Source organism: Ptychodera flava, chromosome 18 (genome assembly GCF_041260155.1).
Source record: "Ptychodera flava strain L36383 chromosome 18, AS_Pfla_20210202, whole genome shotgun sequence".
Lineage (NCBI taxonomy): Eukaryota > Metazoa > Hemichordata > Enteropneusta > Ptychoderidae > Ptychodera > Ptychodera flava.
The window spans coordinates 37,974,124-37,998,808 of record NC_091945.1 but is presented as its reverse complement, the minus strand read 5'-3'; the positions used below and the strand labels follow the sequence as shown (position 1 = coordinate 37,998,808).

General features: G+C 37.6%; 1 protein-coding gene and 1 long non-coding RNA gene across 4 annotated transcripts in view; one reads left to right on the top strand and one right to left on the bottom strand.

The window, feature by feature from the left end:
- LOC139117558 (cytoplasmic polyadenylation element-binding protein 1-like) overlaps positions 1-24,685 on the top strand; it is a 37,824-nt gene that overhangs the window by 1,648 nt on the left and 11,491 nt on the right. Inside the window, exons 1-6 of one of the 3 annotated variants that reach the window (XM_070680783.1) lie at positions 753-807; positions 2,751-2,964; positions 13,648-14,105; positions 15,462-15,657; positions 18,638-18,751; positions 21,010-21,105. In XM_070680783.1, the coding sequence (XP_070536884.1) occupies positions 2,811-2,964; positions 13,648-14,105; positions 15,462-15,657; positions 18,638-18,751; positions 21,010-21,105 (1,018 nt within the window). In that variant the 5' untranslated portion in view covers positions 753-807; positions 2,751-2,810. Of the gene's footprint in view, positions 1-752; positions 808-2,750; positions 2,965-13,647; positions 14,106-15,461; positions 15,658-18,637; positions 18,752-21,009; positions 21,106-24,685 lie in introns of those variants that run through there. The other 2 variants (XM_070680786.1, XM_070680782.1) reach the window with 2 other exon arrangements.
- LOC139117559 (uncharacterized) overlaps positions 13,943-24,685 on the bottom strand; it is a 28,152-nt gene continuing 17,409 nt past the window's right edge. Inside the window, exons 2-3 of the long non-coding RNA XR_011548551.1 lie at positions 14,774-15,011; positions 13,943-14,075 (exon numbers count right to left, since the gene is read on the bottom strand). This is a non-coding gene — a long non-coding RNA (uncharacterized lncRNA). The remainder of the gene's footprint in view (positions 14,076-14,773; positions 15,012-24,685) is intronic.

The window sequence follows — 24,685 nt, the reverse complement described above, 5'->3', positions numbered from 1 at the left end:
ATAGACTTGAACTAAGTCTAATGCGTATGACAGTGCAGCGTGCCAAGTCCTACAATGACACTGATATATCATTGTTTTCGTAGTTTAAAATGGATTTAAAACCCGTATTTCCTTATTTTCTATTCTTTCCCATGTACATCACACGTTTGGCCATAAGTTTTTCCAATGTTCACTTTGGTCCTTAGATTCATACAACATCCACTGAATTCTACCCACTGTTTTTAAGTCAGAATGAAATAAATAGAACAAAAGTGTATTGTCTAGAGACACAATATTTCAGACATGCGATGGGTGGGGGTGCACTGCCATATTATGAAGAGTACATGTATGTATACGGTGGCTTTGACCGAAAGAAATTCCATAAAAATACTTTTGACCCCTGTCTTTGACTGTAGCACAACTTTTGACCCCAAGAAAGCTGCTTTTGTGACTCATGCTGATCTAAGCGTTTGGGCGAAAATGTAGGCTTTTAACCACTATATATAACGGAATGTAGTAAATTTGTGTTTTTTGTTAGAACACTCGGGGGCACACCTGTAACACAATCGCGGTGAAGGGGAGAGCCAACCCCGCGTCATCACCATACTGAAGGGGGAGAGATATTGCTCGGTGATACCACCTGAAATGCACTTGACAATTTTTACCACGGCTAGAGTGAGCTCTCGTCCAATCAAAACCATGCATTGGCATAACAGACACGCTGATATATGTTTTGTGCCAGTTGTGCTGCGTCAGAAACTTGTCTCGTGTCTGACGCAGCACAAATCACAGAAATGCTGATACGACGCAAGGAACAAGCGATATTAGGTAATAACCAATTTATCGCATACCCATGCCTAGAATTTTACAAATGATTATATCATAGAAACAAAGATAAGAACTTTAAAACTTTGCCGATCACCGTACAGAGAGTCGGCCATTCAGTTGCCTGATGGAGCTATGGGCATGCGTACATGTGGATAATACAGTAGCTGAGTTGCAGTCAGATCGATTCAGACATTACGATTTAGACCACGAGAAGGATACTGACCGATTAACTCGTACACAATCGTGAGACTCGCTAGTTGATTTAATTGTACTTTGCCCCATACATGTGTAGTTATTATATTCATGTAAAGTTAGTAAATTGCTACAGCCGTATTGATATAGATTTTTAACCATTGCAGTTATATTCATAATTGAATATGGTCAGGTTTGGAGTCACGCGTTTATCGCCGGATGGGAAAGTATCTTGATGCGGTCGTTCACTGGGAAATCATCAGCATGACGTTTTCTGCAGAGCTTTATTGGCTAGAATAAGTTACCTGTATCCTAGCAACAGACAACTACCGTAGACAATGCCGTGCACTGAGGTTGCAATTCTCAAAAGTTTACCAGGTTCCCAGTATGTCCCAAGCACTTTCTGAACACGTCATTTTTAATTTTAAAGCCATCGAAATTTTTCTCACAAAAATCATTCTCTCATGGTGCCTGCAACATCACGCAGATCTCCATTTTATAAGGACTGGGGCACATTCCGATTTATACAGTGACTCCCTAAGACCTACTTGCACACTCTGCTCCCGGTGCTCCGAACTGTGCACTTTGCGAGGAAGGTCAGCTAAATCATCATCAGGTCGACAGTGGGGCAGTGACCGTGTCAGATCGGCGGCTCAGATCGGAGGCTGTCGAGCCACCCGATCTGTGCAAACTGCAGTGGCGCTTCATTCATGAATATTAAAATTCGAACATAGGCCTATTTGCATTTTTGAAAAGATGACCCGCAAGACGTCTTCATAATTGACTTTCTCGCCCCAAAGGAGTGATCGTTCCTCCATAAATTTTATTGCTGTGGCAACATAGATGATGCAGAGAAAATTAATATTTTGCTTTTTGTTTGCAACGGAAGCTATTAACGTAGATTTAAAACTTTTTGGTATCGGCATTTCGACACGTCTTTCTAAAAATTCTATGGGTAGAACAGAAACTGCAATCCACAAAACAATCTATAATGATGGAAAAATGCCGGGAGTTAGCCTACAGCTAACGGAGCCTTTATGACCAAACAACGAGAACAACTCGAAAGAATTAGCCAACTTGCTGTAAACATCTGAGTTTCATTAAATCGTATTATCTTCTACCATACATCAAATTTCGGCACGTCTTTTAGGCCTACACTTGTTAGAAGGAAGGTTGGAAACATGCAAATAGATCGTATTTACATCGTCCAGTGTAGCTAAGCTGCACAAGTTTAAAGAAAAATTGCGGAAAAATTTAAAAATAAATTAGTATTCGAATATGATAGCCTTTGGCGAATGCCTTCGCTTTAATACATGCGCGAATGACGAGACGACTCGAACGTACTGTTGGGATGGCGCATAGTCTGCTGGGGAAGTGAATGGAGAATGAACTAACCACTATCAACGATATCACTAAAAATCAGTGACTGAGTGGAATGGTGGTCCAAAAGTTTGCCCTCCTTGAAAGTACAAGTGAACTTGATGATATTTTTGTCACAGACACGAGGGATGACTGTCATGGTGTGACACAGTCTATCACAGTTTAGGGAGTATTGCATTTCAACACCCATACAAGTAATAGTATCGTCTGTAATTTGATCACTCTCATCTATATTCGGCTGTCGATGTCAGCATGAGCTTATCCAACACGTGACGACGATAGCAATGTGCCCATTCTAGCCGAAACGCAATCAGCATGTTCGACAAATTTTGAGGTAACAATGTCGCTTCTTTAACTCTTTGTCCCGCCAGGGTCCGCTGTCAAAGAATGACACATCTTACAGTGGTTTTGGAAGAGAAGACGACCAATCTATGGTTACAAGTACGCCACAGTATACTAGTGACAGCATCTTCAGACGTATCTCTATTGACGCTTTATTGGACAACCTGTCCGGTTTTATCGCAAGCCCATTTTACCAGCAAACGGATCAACAGGAACTCTCGGACAGAGAGCGTAATTTCAGAGGTGGGGAAAAGATGCTGTAATTTTTTGTGAAGTGGTCACATCTAAAATTAACATTCCCCTTCTGGCTTTCCATTTGTGTTCTTTGCCCGACGACAAAAAGTCCGAAGAAATGTGTGGAGCGTGCATGTGTCTAGCACTAGCGGGCCGTCTCATTTTAACACGTATATAGGCTCCCTCTATTCCCAGCTGTAGACTTAAACCGGAAATCTTTAATTTGGGGTTTCAGTGTTTAAATTTCAAATTCGAAGAATATATGGGTCCCTAATTTCAGGGGCTTACAGTGTGATATATATTAAAGATTCAATTCATCAGTTTAATTATTTTCATCGTCATTACCCATAGTTTTGATATTGTGAGATAGTGCATCACTCGATGGCGTATAACGCACATAGAAATATGATCCATTTGCTCTTTCCTTGGTGTTCTGTATTTGTATGCCGACGTGTGTGATCTACCCCTTACGTTATGTCGCGTGTTGCGTCTGCTCCCGGAATAAGTGTCGAACAAGTCTGAAATGAATATCGTGTAAGTTCATCCCTGTCAAAGTTCGTGAACTTTGCAATTAGAATTATCTTCTCACTGCAGCCGATCATGTGAAACAGTATGAGTTTACGAGACGAGACTTCCTTTAATAATTACATGTTCGTCAGCCCTCCAGTTGAACTTTGCCAGCGACAGTGTCTAAAGTCTGCAAGGCTGAACACCTGAATGTGTTGCAAGCCTTTTCAGAAACGCAGTCTGATATCTGAATACAAGGATGACACATTTAGACTACATTGTATTCATGTTACCAATTTTTGTCGATGCAGTGGAAAATAAAAAGGTACTGCCAACACTTTTTCCAGTACATTATTGTTTCGGTGTGAGAATCCCTTAGAAATATATGTCGATAGATTTCCTTGATAGAAGAGATTAATTTCATACATATTTTTGAAAACTAGGATATATCTAACTTAACACGGTATCCCTATTCGTCTTTGTCAGTTTGTTGCTTTGAACTTTGATGAACTTTTGGAAGAGGTTTATTATCATTGTATCTACATACATTTTGTCTAAGATTGTAGCATTTATCAACTGCTTTGCATACAACTTTACAGGTTGACTCTCACTCTCAGCCTTCAATTCTTCAAACCTTTTTGCAAATCCCCCATCGCCCCTGCACCAAGTTGGAATTTGTTGGTCTCTGCTTATGGCATCTACTAAGAAATAGAAATTTAAATTTGATTTCATTCTACCATTTAACTGTAAATTAAAACGTCCGTACAAAAAGTTTAATTTACCAATTAATTTAAGGAGAATCATGATGAGCTCAGCTGATTAACTACAGGGAAAATCCAGTGTCCACCCGCACTTCATATGGCTCTGGCTGGTCTCTGGTAGTTAAAAGTTAGGCTGTCTGAACTTGGATACATTTTCATATTTCTGTGTCATTGATTGTATTTGACAAAGTATGTTTTCGTACAATTATCTTGAAAAAACTATGAGAAATCTTTACTGTCAGGTGAATTTAATAAACTTCAATGCAATGCTAAGTGACGTACAATACTACCAATAAAAATTCAAGAAAATAAACTTTACTAATTTGCATGATCTTACTTTCTATTAATTATAATAAGGTGTGACATGTGCAAACTGTTTCATTAATAGTAATATTCTCGTAGGTCATGTCTTAATCCGGTATCTTTTGGTGCCATATGGTGTCATGGTTACAGTGCTATCATAATAGATGCACAATGCTTTTAAGAAAGGAATATATTTAAATTTTACTGGAAGGAACATGTTTGACCTCAAAATATGCATTAAACATGACATGAATTGAGAAAATGTGGAAATCATCAAATCAAAAACTCAACAATGGCTTTTACTATTGCTATTATAGTTGGTTCAAAGTTGTGTTCTGATTGTAACGTAAACCCATTCCTCAGAATGTCATGCAATTTGGTACATGGCAGTGTCAAGGAAAGATCTAGATCTGATTAGATTTTTAGCTCACATTTGGTTATACCAATGTGAGTTTATCCTAAAAGCTGAAGTTGATGGCGTCTGTATGTATGTGTGTATGTCAGGGCTTGACAATTTTTTTCCAGTTCACTTGTCCGTCGGACAAGTGGATTTTCAATTTCACTTGTCCTCACAAAAATTTTACTTGTCCTCCATTTGTAATAATCAGGACCAAAATAGTTGCGACGAATTCTGTAGCACTTTCAGGGCTTTCTTATTTTGGTAATTTTTGCCGATGTTGACGCCGATTTCTCTCAAAAGTTCACATAACGCCCTGCGTACGGTCTGTGTGTTCCCGGCGTTTTATTCCACCACAAGAGGCTGTGTAACGCCGGGAACACACAGACCTTTACGCGGGGCTAACATTTAAGGTACATATCATACATCGGCTTCCATATATGCTGTCATAAAATGATTGGTCAGTTTCTGTCGCTGGTCCTCATCATTTGGTTTATGAATTGTGAGTGCATGCGATCGGGGTGTTGGCAAGTGAAACCGTATCGGGCTCAGCGGGACCCACAAAATTTCCACAATCATTGTCTCCATCACAATCTCATCTGTGATGCGCCAAACAGTCCAAATGCAGTTGACTAAACTCGTGAGACCTTATGGATTCAACACGAAACATGATGCATCCGTCAAGAAAAGCATTTCGCTTTCCCAGTGGTTTGGCAATGGTGTGGTATTTGAGACACGACGTACAGATCATTTAGAAACTGTCATATTTCAACCGAGGCCACTGTGCTTTCCATTCCGGACGATAACATCTATGGCGTTTTTCCTCATCATAACGCTTATGTTTAGATCTTTTGTCAGAAACATCGTTCTAATCATCACATCGAGTCGTCGATTATCAGACGATCCCACTCACGCTGGCCCCTTCGTGGCGCTGTTATAAATCACACAAGTTACACAATGCCCATCGTCGTAAACCACGCGCCTCTTTACGGCAAGAGCTTTGCTTGATTTTATAGTGTAGGTCTGCGGAGCGGAAATTACGCTCTGGCTCGAGAAAATGCACAATACCTTGTTTGCGTTAGTGGAAATAGTACCGTAAAATACTCATATTTACAGCGATCACTCCTCAAAATATCTACCAACAATGTTTGTCTACCTCGCGAGGCTGCATAAATGATTTTGAAGTACTGCACGGTCGATCGCCGATAAACAATATGATCAGGTTTTGCTCACGGTCACGCTCACGGCCGTCACGGTCAGATCCTTATTAGCATATCGATAGAAGTCAAAGTTCCCTGCTGGAGTGAAAATCTTGAGTACTCCTTGGAAAATCAGCCGAAATTACGTAAACGAACCAGAAATTTTGTTCACAAAAGGAGTTAGGGAATGAGCAATAATCAGAGTTCAGGCAGGTATAGGTCATTTTATTGAACTACGCTCACTTTGGTTTATTTTGCCGTTCAAAGTTCCGATACATGTTGTGTCGTCGTAATAGACCCACTTTCGATGGCAGTTGGCCCGCAGCTATCCGTGGCAGGGTTGACCTTTGACCCACATAGCGATCCCCGCTACCCCGCCAACAGATAGCTGCGTTTCCACAGCTAGGGTAAGATCTTTGCGAGGGTGTTACTCTTCTAATTTGTTGAAATTGTGACAAAATTGGGAAAATTACTATTTTGGAGCAATTTTGTCATTTTTGGTCAAAAAATCTTAAACAGTATTTTCTTTTTAAGACCCCTGGACAGACAGCTTTTATATTTGGTACACAGATGTACAGATATGACAATAGTTAGATATGTGGAAATTGTCCTGAAACATACAAATGTGTATTTTTAAGACAATATTGTCATTTTTGGTCAAGAAAACTTGTTCTCAAAATTACTTGTTTGATAGCTTTGTAATTTGGTATAAAGCCCCGAGGGATGTTATTAGATAAATTTTCTGCTCAAAGTGTTGGGAAACCCCAAAATTTGTAGATTTTAGGTAATTTTCTCAGTTTGTGACCTTAAATGACCTACACCAACCCAGGATATGTTGTGAGACCGTTTCGAAGGCTGTGAACATAATTTTGTCATATTTGGTATCAATTTGTAGGAAAATTGATCCAGAAAACAAAGCTGAGGTGATTTTTTTTCATTGCGGACCAATTTTTGCAACTTTTCTATGTAAGACATACAAGACCTGATGAGAAATTTGGATCCAGGATAATTCCAGATGTTGTAATCACTGCCCACAGTGGAAGGCATTCCACTATCTGTAACTAACTTAAGTGCTGTTTACATTAGAATGATAACACTCATCGCAATAATTAAAAACTCTCCAAGGTTGTAAATACATTTCCTGTCATCTTACGTTATGTAATACCAAGGGATGGAACATTTGATATTCAGGAGGGGGTAGGATCTAGAAGATTGATGAGGTAGCATTACTTTTTACCAGATCCCTTTTACATTTTTTTACCCACACCCACCTTTTCTTTTTATTAAACCTCCTCTGTCTATTTTTTATTGTTGACATTTGCTTATGTATTTAGGATCTGCTTGTCCCATTGCTATAGAAGTTGATATGCATGCTCCTAAAGATGACCTCCAGTACCTAAGTTGGAGACCTTATTTGCTTTTGTCATTCGTGTTTTTCTTGGTTTAAATATTTCTTGAATGGACCAATGCAAACCGAATGTGAGCACACTGTCCTTGACGGTATTTTTATGGTTGTGGTTTGGATAATGAAGTCATTTGCATAATTAATGAATTATGCATTAGTGCTATATCTCAAGTATTACACCACCAAATTTGATGAGACAGTGCAGATACTATGTTCCAACTATGCCAAAGTTTGGTGGATGCAGCTTACAGATTTTAAGATCATTTGCATTGTTAATGAATTTTGAAAATATCAATTCTGAGTGCACTGATCTTGACTTGACCCATGCTGTATATTGATCATACGCAGGCCTACTTATGATGCAAGTTTTATGAGCATGATGTTCTAATTATTAGCTCATTTACTCATTTAATGAATTCGTGTTATGAGGCTATCATTAATAAGTTCACAGATTTTGACCAGACTTTAACTATTCCATCAGTCTTACTTAGATCTTGTTATTTTGAAAGTTTAATGAGCACAAGGTTCTTCTCACCAGCTCATTGCATATGTAATGAATTTGATGCAATTTTTATCACAACTGGAAGTTGTGATCTAGGGTTAGCTTCAACCAGTGTCGGACAGTGTCCATTTTCCGTAAACAACAAAAAGTCAAAAACTGCTAAACAGAATGCATTGATATTTGGTACAGATATTCAGACTGGTTCCAAGGTTCCGATTCGGAAAACGGAGCAGCGGTTAGATAGTTTTGGGAAATTTCTAACCCCCCCTTTTAACTAATTGATTTTAGGGGTCGTTCATATATGTAGTTTTGGAATGTACACCAATCCTGCATTGTGGACTATTTAATGAGTTGTGGAACAGAAATGAGGTTTTGATGAATGTTAGAAATATGCAGGATGGCTGATTCGAAGTATCAGAGATTTTCATGCGGTTTTGGTTGTAAAATTGATAAAAAACAACATATTTAATGTTTTAGATTTCTCACATTTGTTATGACCCTTAACATTACAGACTTGATGACATAACTAGCTGCTGGACCTGTTTACTGGCATATTGATTTAAGGACAAAGATTGTTTTATTTTGTGATAAGGACGTGTGATTTCATAAAACATAGTCTATTAGCCTGGAAATGTGATTTTTGCGAATATTCTTTACCCCACTGACAACAGTGTGGTTTGAAAATGGCTGGAATGCGCTACTACGGGACTTTGTTTTGTGTGTGCATTTGGATGAAAAACGTGTGATCAACCCGTTCAGTGAGAGAACAAAGGACTCTTACAACAGCACACAAATGAACCGCAGACCAACTTTGATAAGCCCCTATCAATTTCCCTCGCAATCTTCCAATATCCCTTAGAAAACTCCGAGGTACTTTGGTCAGAAAACATACACTGTGCCTGCTGTGCTATCTCCATTCAATCTCCCTATGCAAGCTTCTGCATGGATCAAACCATTTTGCGCCAGTTCACAGCTATGGCTGTTTGATATCAGTGTATTCAACGAAGCTCATGGCACACTTGTTATATATTACAAAACAATGGGAGGTCCCGAGACAGTATGTATGTGTGTATGTAAGTACGTATGTACAGTATGTCCGTCAACATCAAAAACATGCAAACCGCTGCATGTTTCAGCTTGGTATTTGGTGTGTGGATGCATCCTGGGCTATAGATGGGATTTTATTCAAATGAAGTCTGCATTGCCAAAATTATGCAAATGAGCTTACAAAATGTGAAAATGGTCAAGAATTAATATCTCGAGAACCGCTGAAAATTTTTGTGCAAGTACCTAAGGTGAACCTTATACAGTTTTATGAATATTGTGAAGATATCCTTGATTTTGTATTTTTGCTGAATTTTTTGGTGATTTTTTTCATTTTCAGTAAAAATTCTTCTCTGAAACTGCCAGCCCAATCGCTTTCAAATTCGGGTTGGATCTTTGCGAGGGTGTTACTTTGTCTAATTTGTTGAAATTATGACAAAATTGGGAAAATTACTACTTTGGAGCAATTTTGTCATTTTTGGTCAAAAAATCTTAAACAGTATTTTCTTTTTAAAACCCCTGGACAGACAGCTTTTATATTTGGTATACAGATGTACAGAGATGACAATAGTTAGATATGTGGAAATTATCCTGAAATATACAAATTTGTATTTTTAAGACAATATTGTCATTTTTGGTCACGAAAACTTGTTCTCAAAATAACTTGTTTGATAGCTTTGTAATTTGCTACAAAGTCCCGATAAATTGTCTGCTCAAAGTGATGGGAACCCCCCATATTTGTATAGTTTAGGTAATTTTCTCAGTTTGTGACCTTAAATGACCTACACCAACCCAGGATATATTATGAGACAGTTTCGAAGGCTGTGAACATAATTTTGTCATATTTGGTATCAATTTGTAGTAAAATTTGATTGAGAAAACAAAGCGGAGGTAAATTTTTTTATTGCGGACCAATTTTTGCAACTTTTCTATGTAAGACATACAAGAACTGATGAGAAATTTGGATCCAGGATAATTCCAGATGTTGTATTCTCACATTCCTGGCTGCTGGGAGTGCGGGATCGAGAGTGGGGGAAAAATCGATCCCACACTCTCAGAAACCGTCCCACACTCTGCAGTAAATATTACACGACCTCTGATTGGATGATAAGCAGTGTGTTTTGTTCCACGCGCAAAATATTATCCAATGGCATGACGAGTAACACACTGACTAGAACTACAAAGTAAGCAGGTCAAAGTACAGCGGCAGACGACAGAGTTGCTCACGATTTTTTATAATATTGTACGTGTCCAATATGAATTTAACACATTTTGTGGTCATGTGAGAAAAAGAATCTCACACACCAAGAACCTGGGATCAGATTTCTCACACTCGTTGGGGATATTTTGTCTCACATCAGCCGCAGGCGAGTGTGAGACAAAATATCCCCAACTCGTGTGAGAAATCTGATCCCAGGTCCTTGGGGGTGTGAGATTCTATTAATCACTGCCCACAGTGGAAGGCATTCCACTATCTGTAACTAACTTAAGTGCTGTTTACATTAGAATGATAACACTCATCCATTGTCATTAAAAACTCCCCAAGGTTGTAAATACATTTCCTGTCATCTGGCGTTATGTAATACCAAGGGATGGAACATTTGATATTCAGGAGGGGGTAGGGTCTAGAAGATTGATGAGGTAGCATTACTTTTTTACCAGATCCCTTGTACATTTTTTACCCACTCCCACCTTTTCTTTTTATCAAGCCTTCTCTGTCTATTTTTTGCTCACGTGTTTACACATGTGAGCATATGTCGCAGCGATGTCTGTCTGTCTGTCTGTGTCCGTGTGTCTGTCTGTCTGTCTGTTGGTCCGATATCTCAAAAACGGCTGGTCAGATCAGAATCAAATCTGGTACATATATTCAGTTAGCAAATGGCAAGAACTGATTAGTTTTTGGTGGGTGCGGTTTGCATCCTTTTTACTCATTTGCATAATTAATGAGTTTAGAAAAAACTGATATACATTAAAAACGACTACACACAATTTGATGAGATTTGCTACAAATGTTGATCACACCGAGATATATCAGCAGTGGGAACCATTTAGGGGTTACATGAAAGATAGTTGCTAATTTGCATATTTAATGAACTTTCCTAATTAGGGATATATGTCTGATTTGACCTGATCAAAATTGACCAAACTTGGTATGTATATTAAAGATACTATTATTTAAAATTATTGAAAGTCATTAAGCGTTTTAACTTTAGCCAATTCGTAATTTGCACATTAAATGAACTTTGCTAATTAGGGATATATATTTGAATTGACTGGACTGACATTGTTGAAACTTGCTACATGTATTTGGAGCTACTATGATACAACATTTTTGAAAGTCTTTAAGCATTTTTACTTAAGTCAATTCCTAATTTACATATTTAATGAACTTTGCTTATTAGGGATATATACTGGATTTACTTGATCGAAGTTGTTAAAACTTGCTATATACATCAAAGATACTGTGATATAACATTATTGAAAGTCAAAAGACCTTTTTACTTCAGCCAATTCCTAATTTGCATATTAAATGAATTTTCATAATTAGGGATATTTATCTGAATTGACTAGATCAAAATTGATGAAACTTGCTATGTACATTAAAGACACTATAATACAATATTATTGAAAGTCATTAAGCATTTTCTCTTCAGCCAATTCCTAATTTGCATATTTAATGAACTTTCCTAATTAGAGATATATATCTGAATTGACTTAACCAAAGTTGACAAAACTTGCTACATATATTGCAGATACCATGATACAACATTATTGACAATCATTAAGCATTTTTACTTAAGTCAATTCCTAATTTACATATTTAATGAACTTTGCTTATTAGGGATATATACTGGGATTTACTTGATCAAAGTTGGCAAAACATGCTATGTACATTGATGATTATACCTGATTAAAACAATATCGAAAGTCATTTCACATTTTCATGTCAGCTAATTTATAATTTGCATATCTAATGAGCTTTCACAGCTCGGCATATATGGCTTGACGGACTTGGCCAACGGTAATTACACTTGCTATATAAAATGGTGATACAATGACAGCAGTCAAAGAACTTTAATATTTTTACTTCAGCTAACTACATATTTGCATACTTCATGACCTTTTAGAATTAATCGGTGGTGATTATTGTTCATTATGTTGATCATAATACTTTCAATGAAGTTGCAAACATGTTGCAAAGGTTCAAATTTACACATAACCGGTATATAATGAAATACGTGAGCATTTTCAGTTCATATCTGGTTCTTATAGGTTTGAGATTGCCTATCTTTGAGTTGGTCTGTATGTATATGATATGATTGTGTGGGTGTGTGTACTGACAAACTCCAAACCCGCAGCACCTACCCATTCAGTATTTCATGTACAGGTGCACCCAGAGATAGAGTAGTTTCACAATGTGCCAGTTGTGATCCTGTGCCATTGGCGCTATTTTTAAAATTTTCATCTGAAATATTCTTTGAAAATGCCTTCGTCTGACAGGTTTCTCATTTTTCTTTAATTAAACCTCATTTAGATTTATTCAAGTGATAATGAATTTTTGATACAAAAGTGGTCAAGTTTCCTTATTTTCTTGGTCAGAACGACTTTTTCAAAAGTACAATGTCTGAGAGTTTAGAAGAAATTAACCCTTTTCCTGCCAGACAGTAATAACTGTATCACTTCGCCATCAGCCAAGTCAGTAAAAAGCGGTATGAGCCAAAACATGGCATATTTTCACCCACATGGCTTGGTATGTTATAGCATCTTTTGTCAAAAAAAAAATCAACTTTACAGTATTATGTTTTCAACAGCCTTCAAATGTACAGTATTATGTTAAAATACATCATATGGAATACGTTGTTTCATTAATTTTAACCATCGATCTTGACCGGGTGGTGAAATATGGACTTGGCAGGAAAAGGGTTAATGTTATGAACTTCATAATGTAAATATTGCTGCTCTGAAACTATCTGTCAGATAATTCCAATATTACTATATCAAACTTACATAGATTCTTTTCAAATGGGAAACATTGCTGTTTTTACAAAGGATGGCAACCCCCCAACCCGTCTATATCCAATGCTTTGCCATTTGTAAGTTGTAATCTGTTGAAAATATAACCAGCAGGGAAGAAGAAATATTAAATGTAGCTATAAAGCCTTATCCTGCCAGGCCTCATAAGCCATGTGCTAGGTCAGTAAAAGGCAGTATAGATCCGAAGTGTACATTCTCTTAGTCAGCAAGGATGGTTTGTTGTAACAGATTTAGTCAAAAGTCATATTTAAACGTATATCTGTTTTCAGGGGACTTCAAATGTCTTTGTTAATATTCAACATATTGCACATGTTATGCCTTGCTTGTTTCAACCAACTTGATCTGATGCTGGTGATATGTTATCTTGGCAGGATAAGAAATATCATCTATTGGATAATTTATACCATGATCTTTGTTTTACGTTTTTCAAATTATTTAAGTATATTAATTGATGTCATATTCTGCAGTCTCAGACCATGACACGATTTTATCCTTTTGAATCTAATTATTTTCAAATTTTGTCTTCTGCTGCTTTCCAGATGTCAACATCATGCAGATGTCTGCACAAGCTCCGATGTCACCATATTCTCCAATGTCTCCTCGTTCCCCAATGTCACCAGACTCACTGATGTCACCTCACTCCCCAATGTCAGCCTACTCTGTTGATATACTTTCCATGCCTGATTCAACTTCTGCGGCCCTATCTAATCCAAAATTTCAGTTCCTAAGAAGTGCCTTCAGCAAGCAAAGTGTCTCTGATTTACTTCACCCTCATGGCAGAGAACAGGAAAGTCAATTTCAAGGTGGATATGCACCTGACCATAACTCCAACCAGACAAAAGGTACAAGCAACTCTCCATGGGAAAGCACTTCTCTATCATACCCTTCCTGGCACCAATATAGTACTGGTAGCTGCAGCCCAATCAGTTATTCAGAGTCCAGTGGAATAAGCTCTTTCAGTTCAGAACTGTCAGAAGATAGAATTAATGAATTAATGGTAAGACATAAACAAAAGACTGTCACAGTTTGTCAATTTTAGGCTGGACAAAAAAATTGTGCTGTTCCGACAACCCGACCTACCCTGTTTTTCACCTGCCGACCCTAAACTTTTTAGAGCTATGTAAACATGGAAGTAAAGAAAAAACTCGTAAAATCCCACGTTCGTTACTTGGCATTTGATTTTTGCTTGAACGAGGATGTCTTTTATGATTTTTTTTCCTTTATATGTATGATACATTTCTCTGCAAATGTTGTGGCCAGTGTTTGACCACCCTGAACCCCTGAAAAATGCATATTTAACAACAAAAATATTTTGGGAAAAAACAATTCCTATCAACCTACCTACCCTATATTTGAAAACCATGTTATTGGAACAGCACAATTTATTGTTTTGGCCTCAAGGTAACACCTTGTAATGTAAATTATGTATACCAGTACACATTGACAAGTACATGAACAAAGATTTGCCAAATATAAATACTTCAAGATTCTTAGTCTTTGTTTATGAGGTTACTAAATGCCATTTGTTTGTTTTTCCATACCTTTGAATCAATAAAAATTTAACCTGTCTCTTGAAAAAAACATGGATTTTCTAGGGGGAAGTATGTATAAGTACTGAATTAGTGACATGAAACACAAAAAGGGTATTGCAATTTGTTCACATACCTTTAAACACAGTGGCAGCCTGACCATTTGAAAATCTAGTTTTACTTTAGCTGTGTCAGTATGGTGATTCACACTTTTATACCAAGTATACATGCCTTTTATAAACCAAATACAACTTCCCTTAGTATGATCTTTGGTGGATGATACTTCACAATAAATGCAGTCTTAATGTTGACACCAAAGACCATACTACATGAGAGCAATTAAGCCTTGGCCGAAGATACTTGGAGTATTCTGCCTAGAGTAATGTAAAAAGGAGGAAGGTATGACATGGTTTGCCCTCTGGGCTTGTAAAGCCAATAAAATCCGATGTATTTCAATGCATATGGCTAAATAGCTATGATCGACTGATAAATAAATACTGCTGGCATTTGTCCTAGTTTGACATATACTATCATGATTTAGTTCGCAGTTCAATAGAATTATTTCACATAAATTTATTAGCACGTCTTTGTAATTGTGAAATCTATATTTTAAAATTTATCAAAAAAATCATGTCAGACTTTTTGTATGTTTACATGAGGTCAAACAGCATTGAATAACACCAAAAGTTATGGGACTTTGGAGTCCTAAGTTATTGGACTCTGCCTCTATTATTACCAAAATTTACTGTACAATGGATGAGACTACAGGCTAAAGATGGAGAATAATGGGTTTAATTTAAAGTTTTCCTTTTTCATATCAACAGGGAAATATGAACCTGAATACTCAGCGAAGGGTTTCTCAAGATAAAAGAAGTTCACCACCAAGACCAAATCAGGAGGAAATGGAACCCTCCATTGCTAGTTTATTCACCAGTCAGTATCGTTCTGGGTTGGATTCTTTGCTATTTCCTGACCCATATGGCATTGAGCAACTGGCAAAGCAATCCAGACAGGGTGCTGGTAAGTTTCTTTTCCAATTATTTAGGTAGTATGCACCTCAAAAATGAAAGACTTAAACATTTGCTCAAACTTTTCTCAAGGAAGCTTTCAACCATTCTCTCAAAATCAAGAATAAAAATCGAGGGATCACCGTGCAAATTTTGGTACTAGAGAAACAAATCACACAATATTTACCATTATATTACCATGCGCTGCCCGTCGCATTTCGATTGGTCCAGCCGAACCACGTGACTGACCACAAATACACAGTAATGGTTTGTTTACATGCCCGTGAATATGAATAATAAGATTAACAACTCAAAGTATCGTAACTTTACATCTCAAACGTAAATCATAATCAATCACAAAATAAAATGGAGCACTTTAGGTCAAGTTGAGATACTTTTTTTGAAAACATCTCCAATTTTTTACAGCGCGTGTGACAGTGCGTTGCGTAATGCTCAGTTTCTAGGGCCCAGTTGTCGTTCGCTCCTGAAATTTTTGGATATTGTGACGGTTTTCTTGGGTTCGCTGATAATATAATGGAAATAACAGACTCCGCTCTGACCATTAACGTTTATTTGTGGGCGCGGGCTCGAGGAAAGCCAAATTAACGGGCTCGGCAAGCCTCGCCTGTTAATTTTTGGCTTTCCTCTCGCCCTTGCCCACAAATAAACGTTGATGGTCAGCGCGTCGCCCGTTATTTCTATAATATTGGAAATTCAAAATGGCTGCCATCCCTGTGTTACCTCTATGGATTAAAAAAAACTATGATTTTCAAAAAACTAAGACCATGAAAAGTTTTCTTACACCATGAGCTTAAAAAATGAACCCCCACAAGCGGTAGATCAGAAAAGAATAGTAAAAGTCTGAATACCTGTACCCGAGGCACATTCTACTTAAAAATCTTTGTTTTTCATTGCATATTGAATTGTTCTTCTGAAGCTGCTTGTCTGACAGCTGTAAAGTTGGTCAGTAGGTTTTAGGGAAGACACTATTTCAGTTACTTAAAATAATGATATTTAAATTTGTATATGCATGAGTAAATTTCTTGGCCAGTTTTACTTTTTATCTCCACTGTCAACTACATGGAGTTTATTAGATAGGTTGATTGTCCTTCATTATTTGTCATTGGTCCATTCGTCCGTCCATCAACAAGAGACTTCTTGTGTCTTAACAGAAGTTTTGGGATATAGATAAAGCAATTAATGACCAGCTGTTCATCATTTACAAGTATACAGGATAGCATGAATACACACAAAACTCTCTCTAAAGCAGTGTGCCCTCTAAGAGGAGGTGAAAAAATTTTTTTTAGTCAAATTGAAGAAACCTTGACTTGCTGTGCATCACCGCGTGCTTGAAGAGGATATAACTGTAAGTCAGCAGTATAGCGCCCTCTATGGTTGTATGTCTTTCTGGATTCCTGATACTCTGTTACTCTGGTGGGAGTAAATGAGAAGATAATGAAAAAAACAATGGCTGCCTCCGTCCATCAATCGATTGATTGGCAAGTTAAATTTACTAACGGCATGTAGTATCACTGCGGAGACCTATAAAAATGATGTTTACAGATATTTTCTGGCCCCAAAACTGCAGGGAAACATGTTATCTATGTAAATTGTGAATCCGCTGAGCATTTCTTTACATTGGCAGGCTTTTTAAAGCTGCGTCAGTGATGCGTCGGATTACTTGTAATTTCAATGCGTCAGGTGGGTTTCTCTACATTATGATGCAGCGAATTGGCTTAGTGGGCACACTGCTCTGAAGGTAGTTAGGCTTGTTGACTCCCTGATCCAGCAAGGTCAAGCTATGAATTACCAAATCTTAATTACATCTTTGGATGCAGATATTTCAATTTTGTTGAGAAAAATATTGCTCAGACTGCTTTGAAATTAGGTTTGCAGGGTCTGAACAGGTACATATCTGTTGATTAAGGATCCTTTGTTGATATAGCTTTGTGTTGGACATTTTCCCATTTGGCAAGGACACTGCAATTATTGGTAAATAATTTTGAGGCAGTTTGATGCATATCATTATCGTGTAAGTTTGGCAGCATTGCTAGCACTGCCAAATTGTTCATCACGGGTTAAAGAAATCATTAATAGCCCAACACCTGATAGCTGACATTTCCGTCATATTGACCAACTACATATGTGATCAAATGTGAGCACAGCGTCCTTGACACTATGTTTTATATCTTCATGCATCTGTTCAAAGGAACGATGTGCTTGCTCATGACCCATACTGGCATTGTTGTTGGCATATGGAGTTCATTCAACAAAGCAGATAGCTGCACAGTAATACAGGAAAGCTTTCCTATAGCTAGCAAGATTTTCCTACAGCAAATTACCCGCAACTTACTTGGAGGGCAGATGCAGCAGTTATGCAATTAAGATGATATGCTCCAGTATAGGATGGGAAATCTGATTTGATTAGCCTAGCTCTCACCAATTCAGTACTCAAAGTTAGCAAATTGAGTTCTAGGAAAAGTAAAATTCAGTCTTCAACAATAATATTAGATACGAGTACCATACCCTTATACCTGCCAGACAGTATCACTTCCCCATCTGCATATAGTCAGTAAAAAGCAGTGTTGATCCAAAACCATTATGAATTTTCACCTACTAAGCTTGGTATGTTATAGCAGCTTTATAGTTTGTAAAAATCATGTTTACAGTATCTCTGTCTTCAGGGACCTTCAAATCTTCAAGTCTTTGTTAAAATGCGCCCTATGGGACATGTTTTGCTTCAGTAGTTTTAACCAACTTGACCTGATGGTGAAATATGAATTTGGCAGGTAAAGGGATACATTTGCGTGCTATGTTAACGAGTCAAATACAGGGTTTTAAATTTTGTCATGATTTTGAAAGTGAAGTAAGAATCTGTATTTTACAAATAGAACAAATTTAATTTAGAAATATACCAAATCCTGTGAATTGCATATTGCAGGCTACAAGAAAGTGATTGTACATGTTGATGTTTGCATCGATTTCATCCACAGCTATGAGTCGACCATCCCGTACTTGGTGTGGGCAGCTGCCTGTTAAACATCATTCAAATCCTACCTATTCCTGCAAAGTATTTCTTGGTGGTGTACCATGGGACATTACTGAAGGTGAGTATTAACTTCCACCATGTATGATCACTAAAGTAGGTCAATTCCTATGGGTTTTTTTCATACACACACTTTAATTCACTGATATACAAGTGCTATAGGGTCTCATAGTACATTGATATAATGATGTAAAAATTGTAGGTATTAAAAACCCCAAGCAAAGAATGTTTCTTCAGAATTCAAATACAAATGATGAAGCAGTAGAAATTTAATGATGCAACAATTAATGCTTTTGTTTTTGTAGGAAAAGATGAAATTGTCCATGGTTATCAGTTGTTGCCTTTTGCTGTGTAGACTTTTTTGTCACACATGTGTACTTGCTACAAAGTTCAAAATCCAAATGTGAACCCTCTATGGCAAAAATTGAAGAGTTTGCTTTACTTTGTATAGAAAGACATAATTTCACATTAAAATATAGGTCAACTTGATTGCTGAGTTTGACAACTAATTTGAACCCATACTTCATCAGTGATATTAAAGAGCTGTTAAAAACTGCACATATCTGGTTTTGGTCTTTCCAACTGCATTCAGCTAGACTCATAGAGATTTTATCAAATTATCATTTCTATGTTATTTTTTTCTCAGAAATAAGCAACTATAGATGCCTATATACACAAAATCTAGATAAATATGGCATTAGAATCCATAGCCCTTTCTCCTCGCATTCGCCAAATTTTAGCTAGTGCTGTCCAACCCATTTACCAACAACTGCACACATTGCCAGCACTGTATCATACTTAGTAGCCAGAAAGTCAGTTCACATCTTAATATTTTTTAGTCCCCATGGACGAAGTCCAGGGGGACTTATAGATTGGGTCATGTCCGTCCATCCGTCCGTCCGTTCACGCAGATATCTCAGACATGCCCTGGTCAATTTCTTTCAAACTTTGCACAATGATAGGTACCCTACCCCATACAGATGCATGTCGATTTGTTTCACAATGTGATCAAATTTGGCCGTGTTAGAGGACTTTTTAGTTTACACCTCCTTAGACTTCCATGTATAAGGCAGTTCTCCATAGACTTCCATGTATAACCATGTATAAGGCAGTTCTCCATAGACTCCCATGTATAAGACAGTTCTCCATAGACTCCCATGTATAAGTCAGTTCTCCATAGACTCCCATGTAGGCCAAGAAAAATAAAAATTTAGTTTCTCATCATATTCATATTGCAAAAAGAATGCAGTGACACAGTTTTTAGTCCCCACGGATGAAGTCCAGGGGGCTTATAGATTGGGTCATGTCCGTCCGTTCATCCTTCCTTGAGTCCATCCGTTCACGCAGATATCTCAGACAGTTTGACAAAATGTCACGTGACCTCAGTGACCTTTGACCTCAAATATACATATTTGTCCAAAATGTCACGTGACCTCAGTGACCTTTGACCTCAAATATACATATTTGTCCATAACTAAGTAAAACACCCTTCATATATGGTATGATGGGAGACCTTATGACGCCACATACTGTACCTCATTAATTATGTGCATATCTAATTCTGAGCAAGCCAAAAGAGCTGGATGTCTGATTTTTGGTATATAGGGATAACTATAGGATAGAAATTTTTTGACGAAATGTCATTTGACCTCGATGACCTTTTACCTAAAAATAGGTTTATGTCAATAAATAAGTAACCACAAGTGCTATGTCCTTTATATTTAGTAGGATGGGAGACCTTATGACAACACACGCTTTACCTCATTGATTATGCACATATCTAATTCTGGGCAAGCGAATAGAGCGAGAGGTCTGATTTTCGGCATATAGGGATTAATTAGCAATACATTTTTTTTCAAAATGTCACGTGACCTCGATGACCTTTGACCTTGATTATACATATATATGCATAACTCAGTAACCACAAGTTCTATACCCTTCAATTTTGATAGGATATTAGACCTTAAGATGTCACATCTTGTACCTCATTTATTATGCGCATATGTATTTCTTGGCTGGCCAATACAGCTAGAGGTCTGATCTTTTTTCCCGATTTAGAACCATAACTTAGACGTGCCTCATGTGTTTCAAATTGGGAACAACGACATAGACCTATGTGCCCATAGATCTTAACATATACACTCCAGTGATATTCTTAATGACTACATTTCCCTGCCCCATCAAGACTAATACTCTTATTACAAGTGGAGACTATGTCATTGTCAATGACTTGTTATATAAAATATTCTCTCAATTTAACAAATTATTGAAATGACCAAGACGCCACTAAAATATTTCTCTCTCCTGTTTTTCAATCAGCTGGTCTTCAGAATGCTTTCAAACCATTTGGCAATGTGAAAATCGAGTGGCCAGGTAAAGATGGCAAACACCCAAGATATCCACCCAAAGGTAAAGGTAATATCACATATACTGTCTCTTTTTATGCATTTTTAAAATTCCAACTAGAGTAAGTTTTGAATGAGGATGAAGATACTTAGAGGTTAATTAAGCATTAAAGAACACCCATGAGATTGTGACCAGTTCACGGCACATATACAAGAGTGATAACGAATGTATATATATGAAGTGAACTGGTTGAAATCAAGTGGTATATACCATGGCTGGGTGTGATTTATTGCTATTATATCATACTTATATTGAAATTCAGGCTTGGCAAGTCAATAAAGGATTTTGACTCAAGCCGTGAGCTAGCGTGTTGTGCCAGCGGTGGTATATCATGAATATACCACGGTTCTTTTAATGTCTTGACCAATCAGATTGCTGTATTTGCACCATCAATATACTGGTATGATATAATTAGATATTATTCCCTAATTAGTTCCAGAGACCAGCTCTGGAACTGTTAGTTTTTGCTCACTTTCCTTCTTTCTTTCTTTCTTTCTTTCTTTCGTTCTTTCTTTCTTTCTTTCTTACTTTCTTTCTTTCTTTCTCTATTTCCGGTATTACTACCATAGAACATGCTATACACAAATTTTACCTTAATTACCCAGAATGCATTGCGACACGCTTATGACGTCATCGCTCAGCTCGGACGGGTTTTACGGGCATTTCTTGTTTGTTTATTTATTTATTTTTTATTTAGCATTGCTCAACTATCATATTGCGTTCAGTTATTAATAATTCTAGCTTTCTTTCGCTTTGTTTTTTGTTGCTTTTTGATTTTATTTTCCTCTAAATACTCGCCGTACGTGGCGCTATACTGTTTCGCCCGAATGCTCATGACACAACAATGGAGGCGTATCAATCGCTTCGCTCGCACAGAGAGAGAAAAGTATGGTTTTTGAAAGTTTACAAGCACGGCTGTGCATATCGTGTACCTAGGCGAGGTGGGTGTGCTCGAAAACGATGATCAATGCAAAATTTGGACTCAAAATCGGCTGTTTTGGCGGAGAAACTGCTCGCCGTATTTCTGAGGAGCCACCAGTGGTTTTTCCTATATCAGTCTGCGGGGCTGTGGTGGGAGGGCCGGTAACACACAGCCCTGCAGAGCTAGCCATTCATAGTGAACGTACTGTCTGTCTCGCACCGGCATGCGTTGGCTGCACGTAAAAGCAACTCAACTTTCCAAGATCAAACGGTCAGTATCTTGTGCAAACGGTGACATAGCAATGAAAATTGTTTTAGTCTGTGCTTTTAATCAAATGAAAATGCATGTGGCTCAATTTCAACGGCCTAGGTCCAATGTTTCCTCTCGTCTGATCATCGTCGTAAATCACGCGCCTCTTTACGGCAACAACTCAGCGCTACCCGTCAAGCGATTGATCTTTGCGTAGGTCAGCGGAGCGAAAATTATTGCTCTGGCTCGCGAGAATGTCGTCTGATAAACATTTCCGTGCGTTGTCGCCCCCGTATGTATCTGTTGCGTTTTTACCGTACATGTAGGCATTTGTAATCCGTGTACTGTAATCCCCCGGACTGCCTTGCTTTTAGTTGTATTATCGTGTTCACTGCTATCAGCCCTGAATATTAAAATCCAAAGCACTCTTTCATTCTGCACCTATCTTTGTCACACATTCTAGAGATCGTTTCTTCCACTGCTCTGGTCTCTGGAACTTCGCTTTTGCTTGCAAATGCTTTCTAGTTAATATTTTTCTTTGTTCAGCTAAGCAAACTAAACGTGAAGTAAAGACCGTGTCACCACTTGTCTTTGATTTGTGGTGACACGATCATTACGTCACTCGTATTTTCCTTTGCTGAATGAAGAAAAATATTAGGGAATCACATGCACAAGACAAGAATTCTTTATTTTTTGCAAAGTACAAGAAGTTTTCCATAACGATAGGTTTTGACTTTTGAACTACTTTAGGAATAATATCAATGTGCCATTGGCAAGTTGTCAATTATTTCCAGTCGTCGCAGTCGCGTGAGTGAGAAATACAGTGTTGTCACATTTGTGTATGGAGCAAATGCCAGACGACCTCTCGGTCTACATGTACCTTCCGCAAAGTTATACCAGGTACACTTCCTATTTCAAAGATAGCATAGGCGTAGAAATTTACCTCAGACAAAGCTGCGCTGTTTTTCGTGAACAAAAATCAACTGAATCTCGAGTTCACGAACACTATTTAACGTCGCGTGCCTGACCCTGGTTACAGAACCCACGGTAACGCGACCAGCTTTGAGTTCTTTGTTCCGCAAATTATTCACGTAATTCGTTAGGAATACAGGCGGTACACTCTTGTGTTTTCATTGTTTGCATTATCATTGTCGTAGTCTATGAAAGTATAGATTTCATTACATGACTTTTTATGGCCCGGACACCGCTCTTGACCCCCTTGTTGCAGTGGAAACTGTAAGTCGTACCTCATGAAAGTAAACAGTGGATCAAAAGTTCAGGCGACGGCAGGGCCTATACGAATACAAACCCCCCAAAATTTGCCAAGTGGATGTATTTTGTCAGACTCTAATAATCATGACTAATTTTTACGATATTTTCACGTCAGACACATTTTGATTGTGGGAGAAATACCTGCCGCCATGTTGTTTGTTTACATTGACGAGCACACAGAACATTGATGCAAAAAAAGGTTCGACGCACCAAAATTTATGACATAGATGTACGTTGTCATGATGTAGAACGACCAGAGAATAAATCCCATATTTTTTATTTGGAGACTACAAACTTGGCCTGTGATAATACCCAATATCACCTGTTCATATGTTGTATCAGCATGAGTGTCAATTTTGTGCTGCATTTCGTCTCATGTCTGACACAGTACAAATGGCACTGAATGCTGATATGACTCAAGGAACAGACAATATCGGGCAATATTTACCCATTTATCATATACCTATGCCCAGAATTTTGCACATGATATTGAAACCTATATTTTTAGGCTTTACTTTTCTTCAGTCTTGCGCATTTATTATTTTAAGGTGGTTGGAAAGGCTAGAGCGTCAGTTATAAATTTCAACAAAACTATTAAAATATAAAAGTAGTCAACATTCTCTGTGGAATAAAAAAAACTAGACATTTGGGCACAAAGGCATTGCAGAGTTATAGCCTGTTAAAACTTTTGAAAAACTGACCAAATAAGAAGAAGTTGGGGAGTCCTTAGTGTATTAACTATGGTAGAGGTCCCCTAGCTTTTAATAAAATGTTTGAAAAGGGAAAGTCATTATTTGCTGTTTTTCAGGAAAGTTTGACAAGGCGGTGCTGGCATTCAGAGTGAGTGACTGCTATTGTAAATGCATTTTTAGATTCTTTGACTGTCAAAGAGGTGTCAAAAGTGAGATTAACCAAAAAAAACTGCTCTATGACTTCAAAAGAGGGGTGCAAATGTGGCTTGTTTTCAACATTTTTGACAGAATAACAGTTTTCCTACATAATTGTATACCAATTTAAGCCAACTTTGAAATGAGATATGGACATGGAATTTTTACAGCCTATTAACAAGGTTACAGATAAGATTTGTACGGCACACTTTTCCTGTATTTGAAGTACTTTTTGAAAAATCACATTTTGAAATTTGAA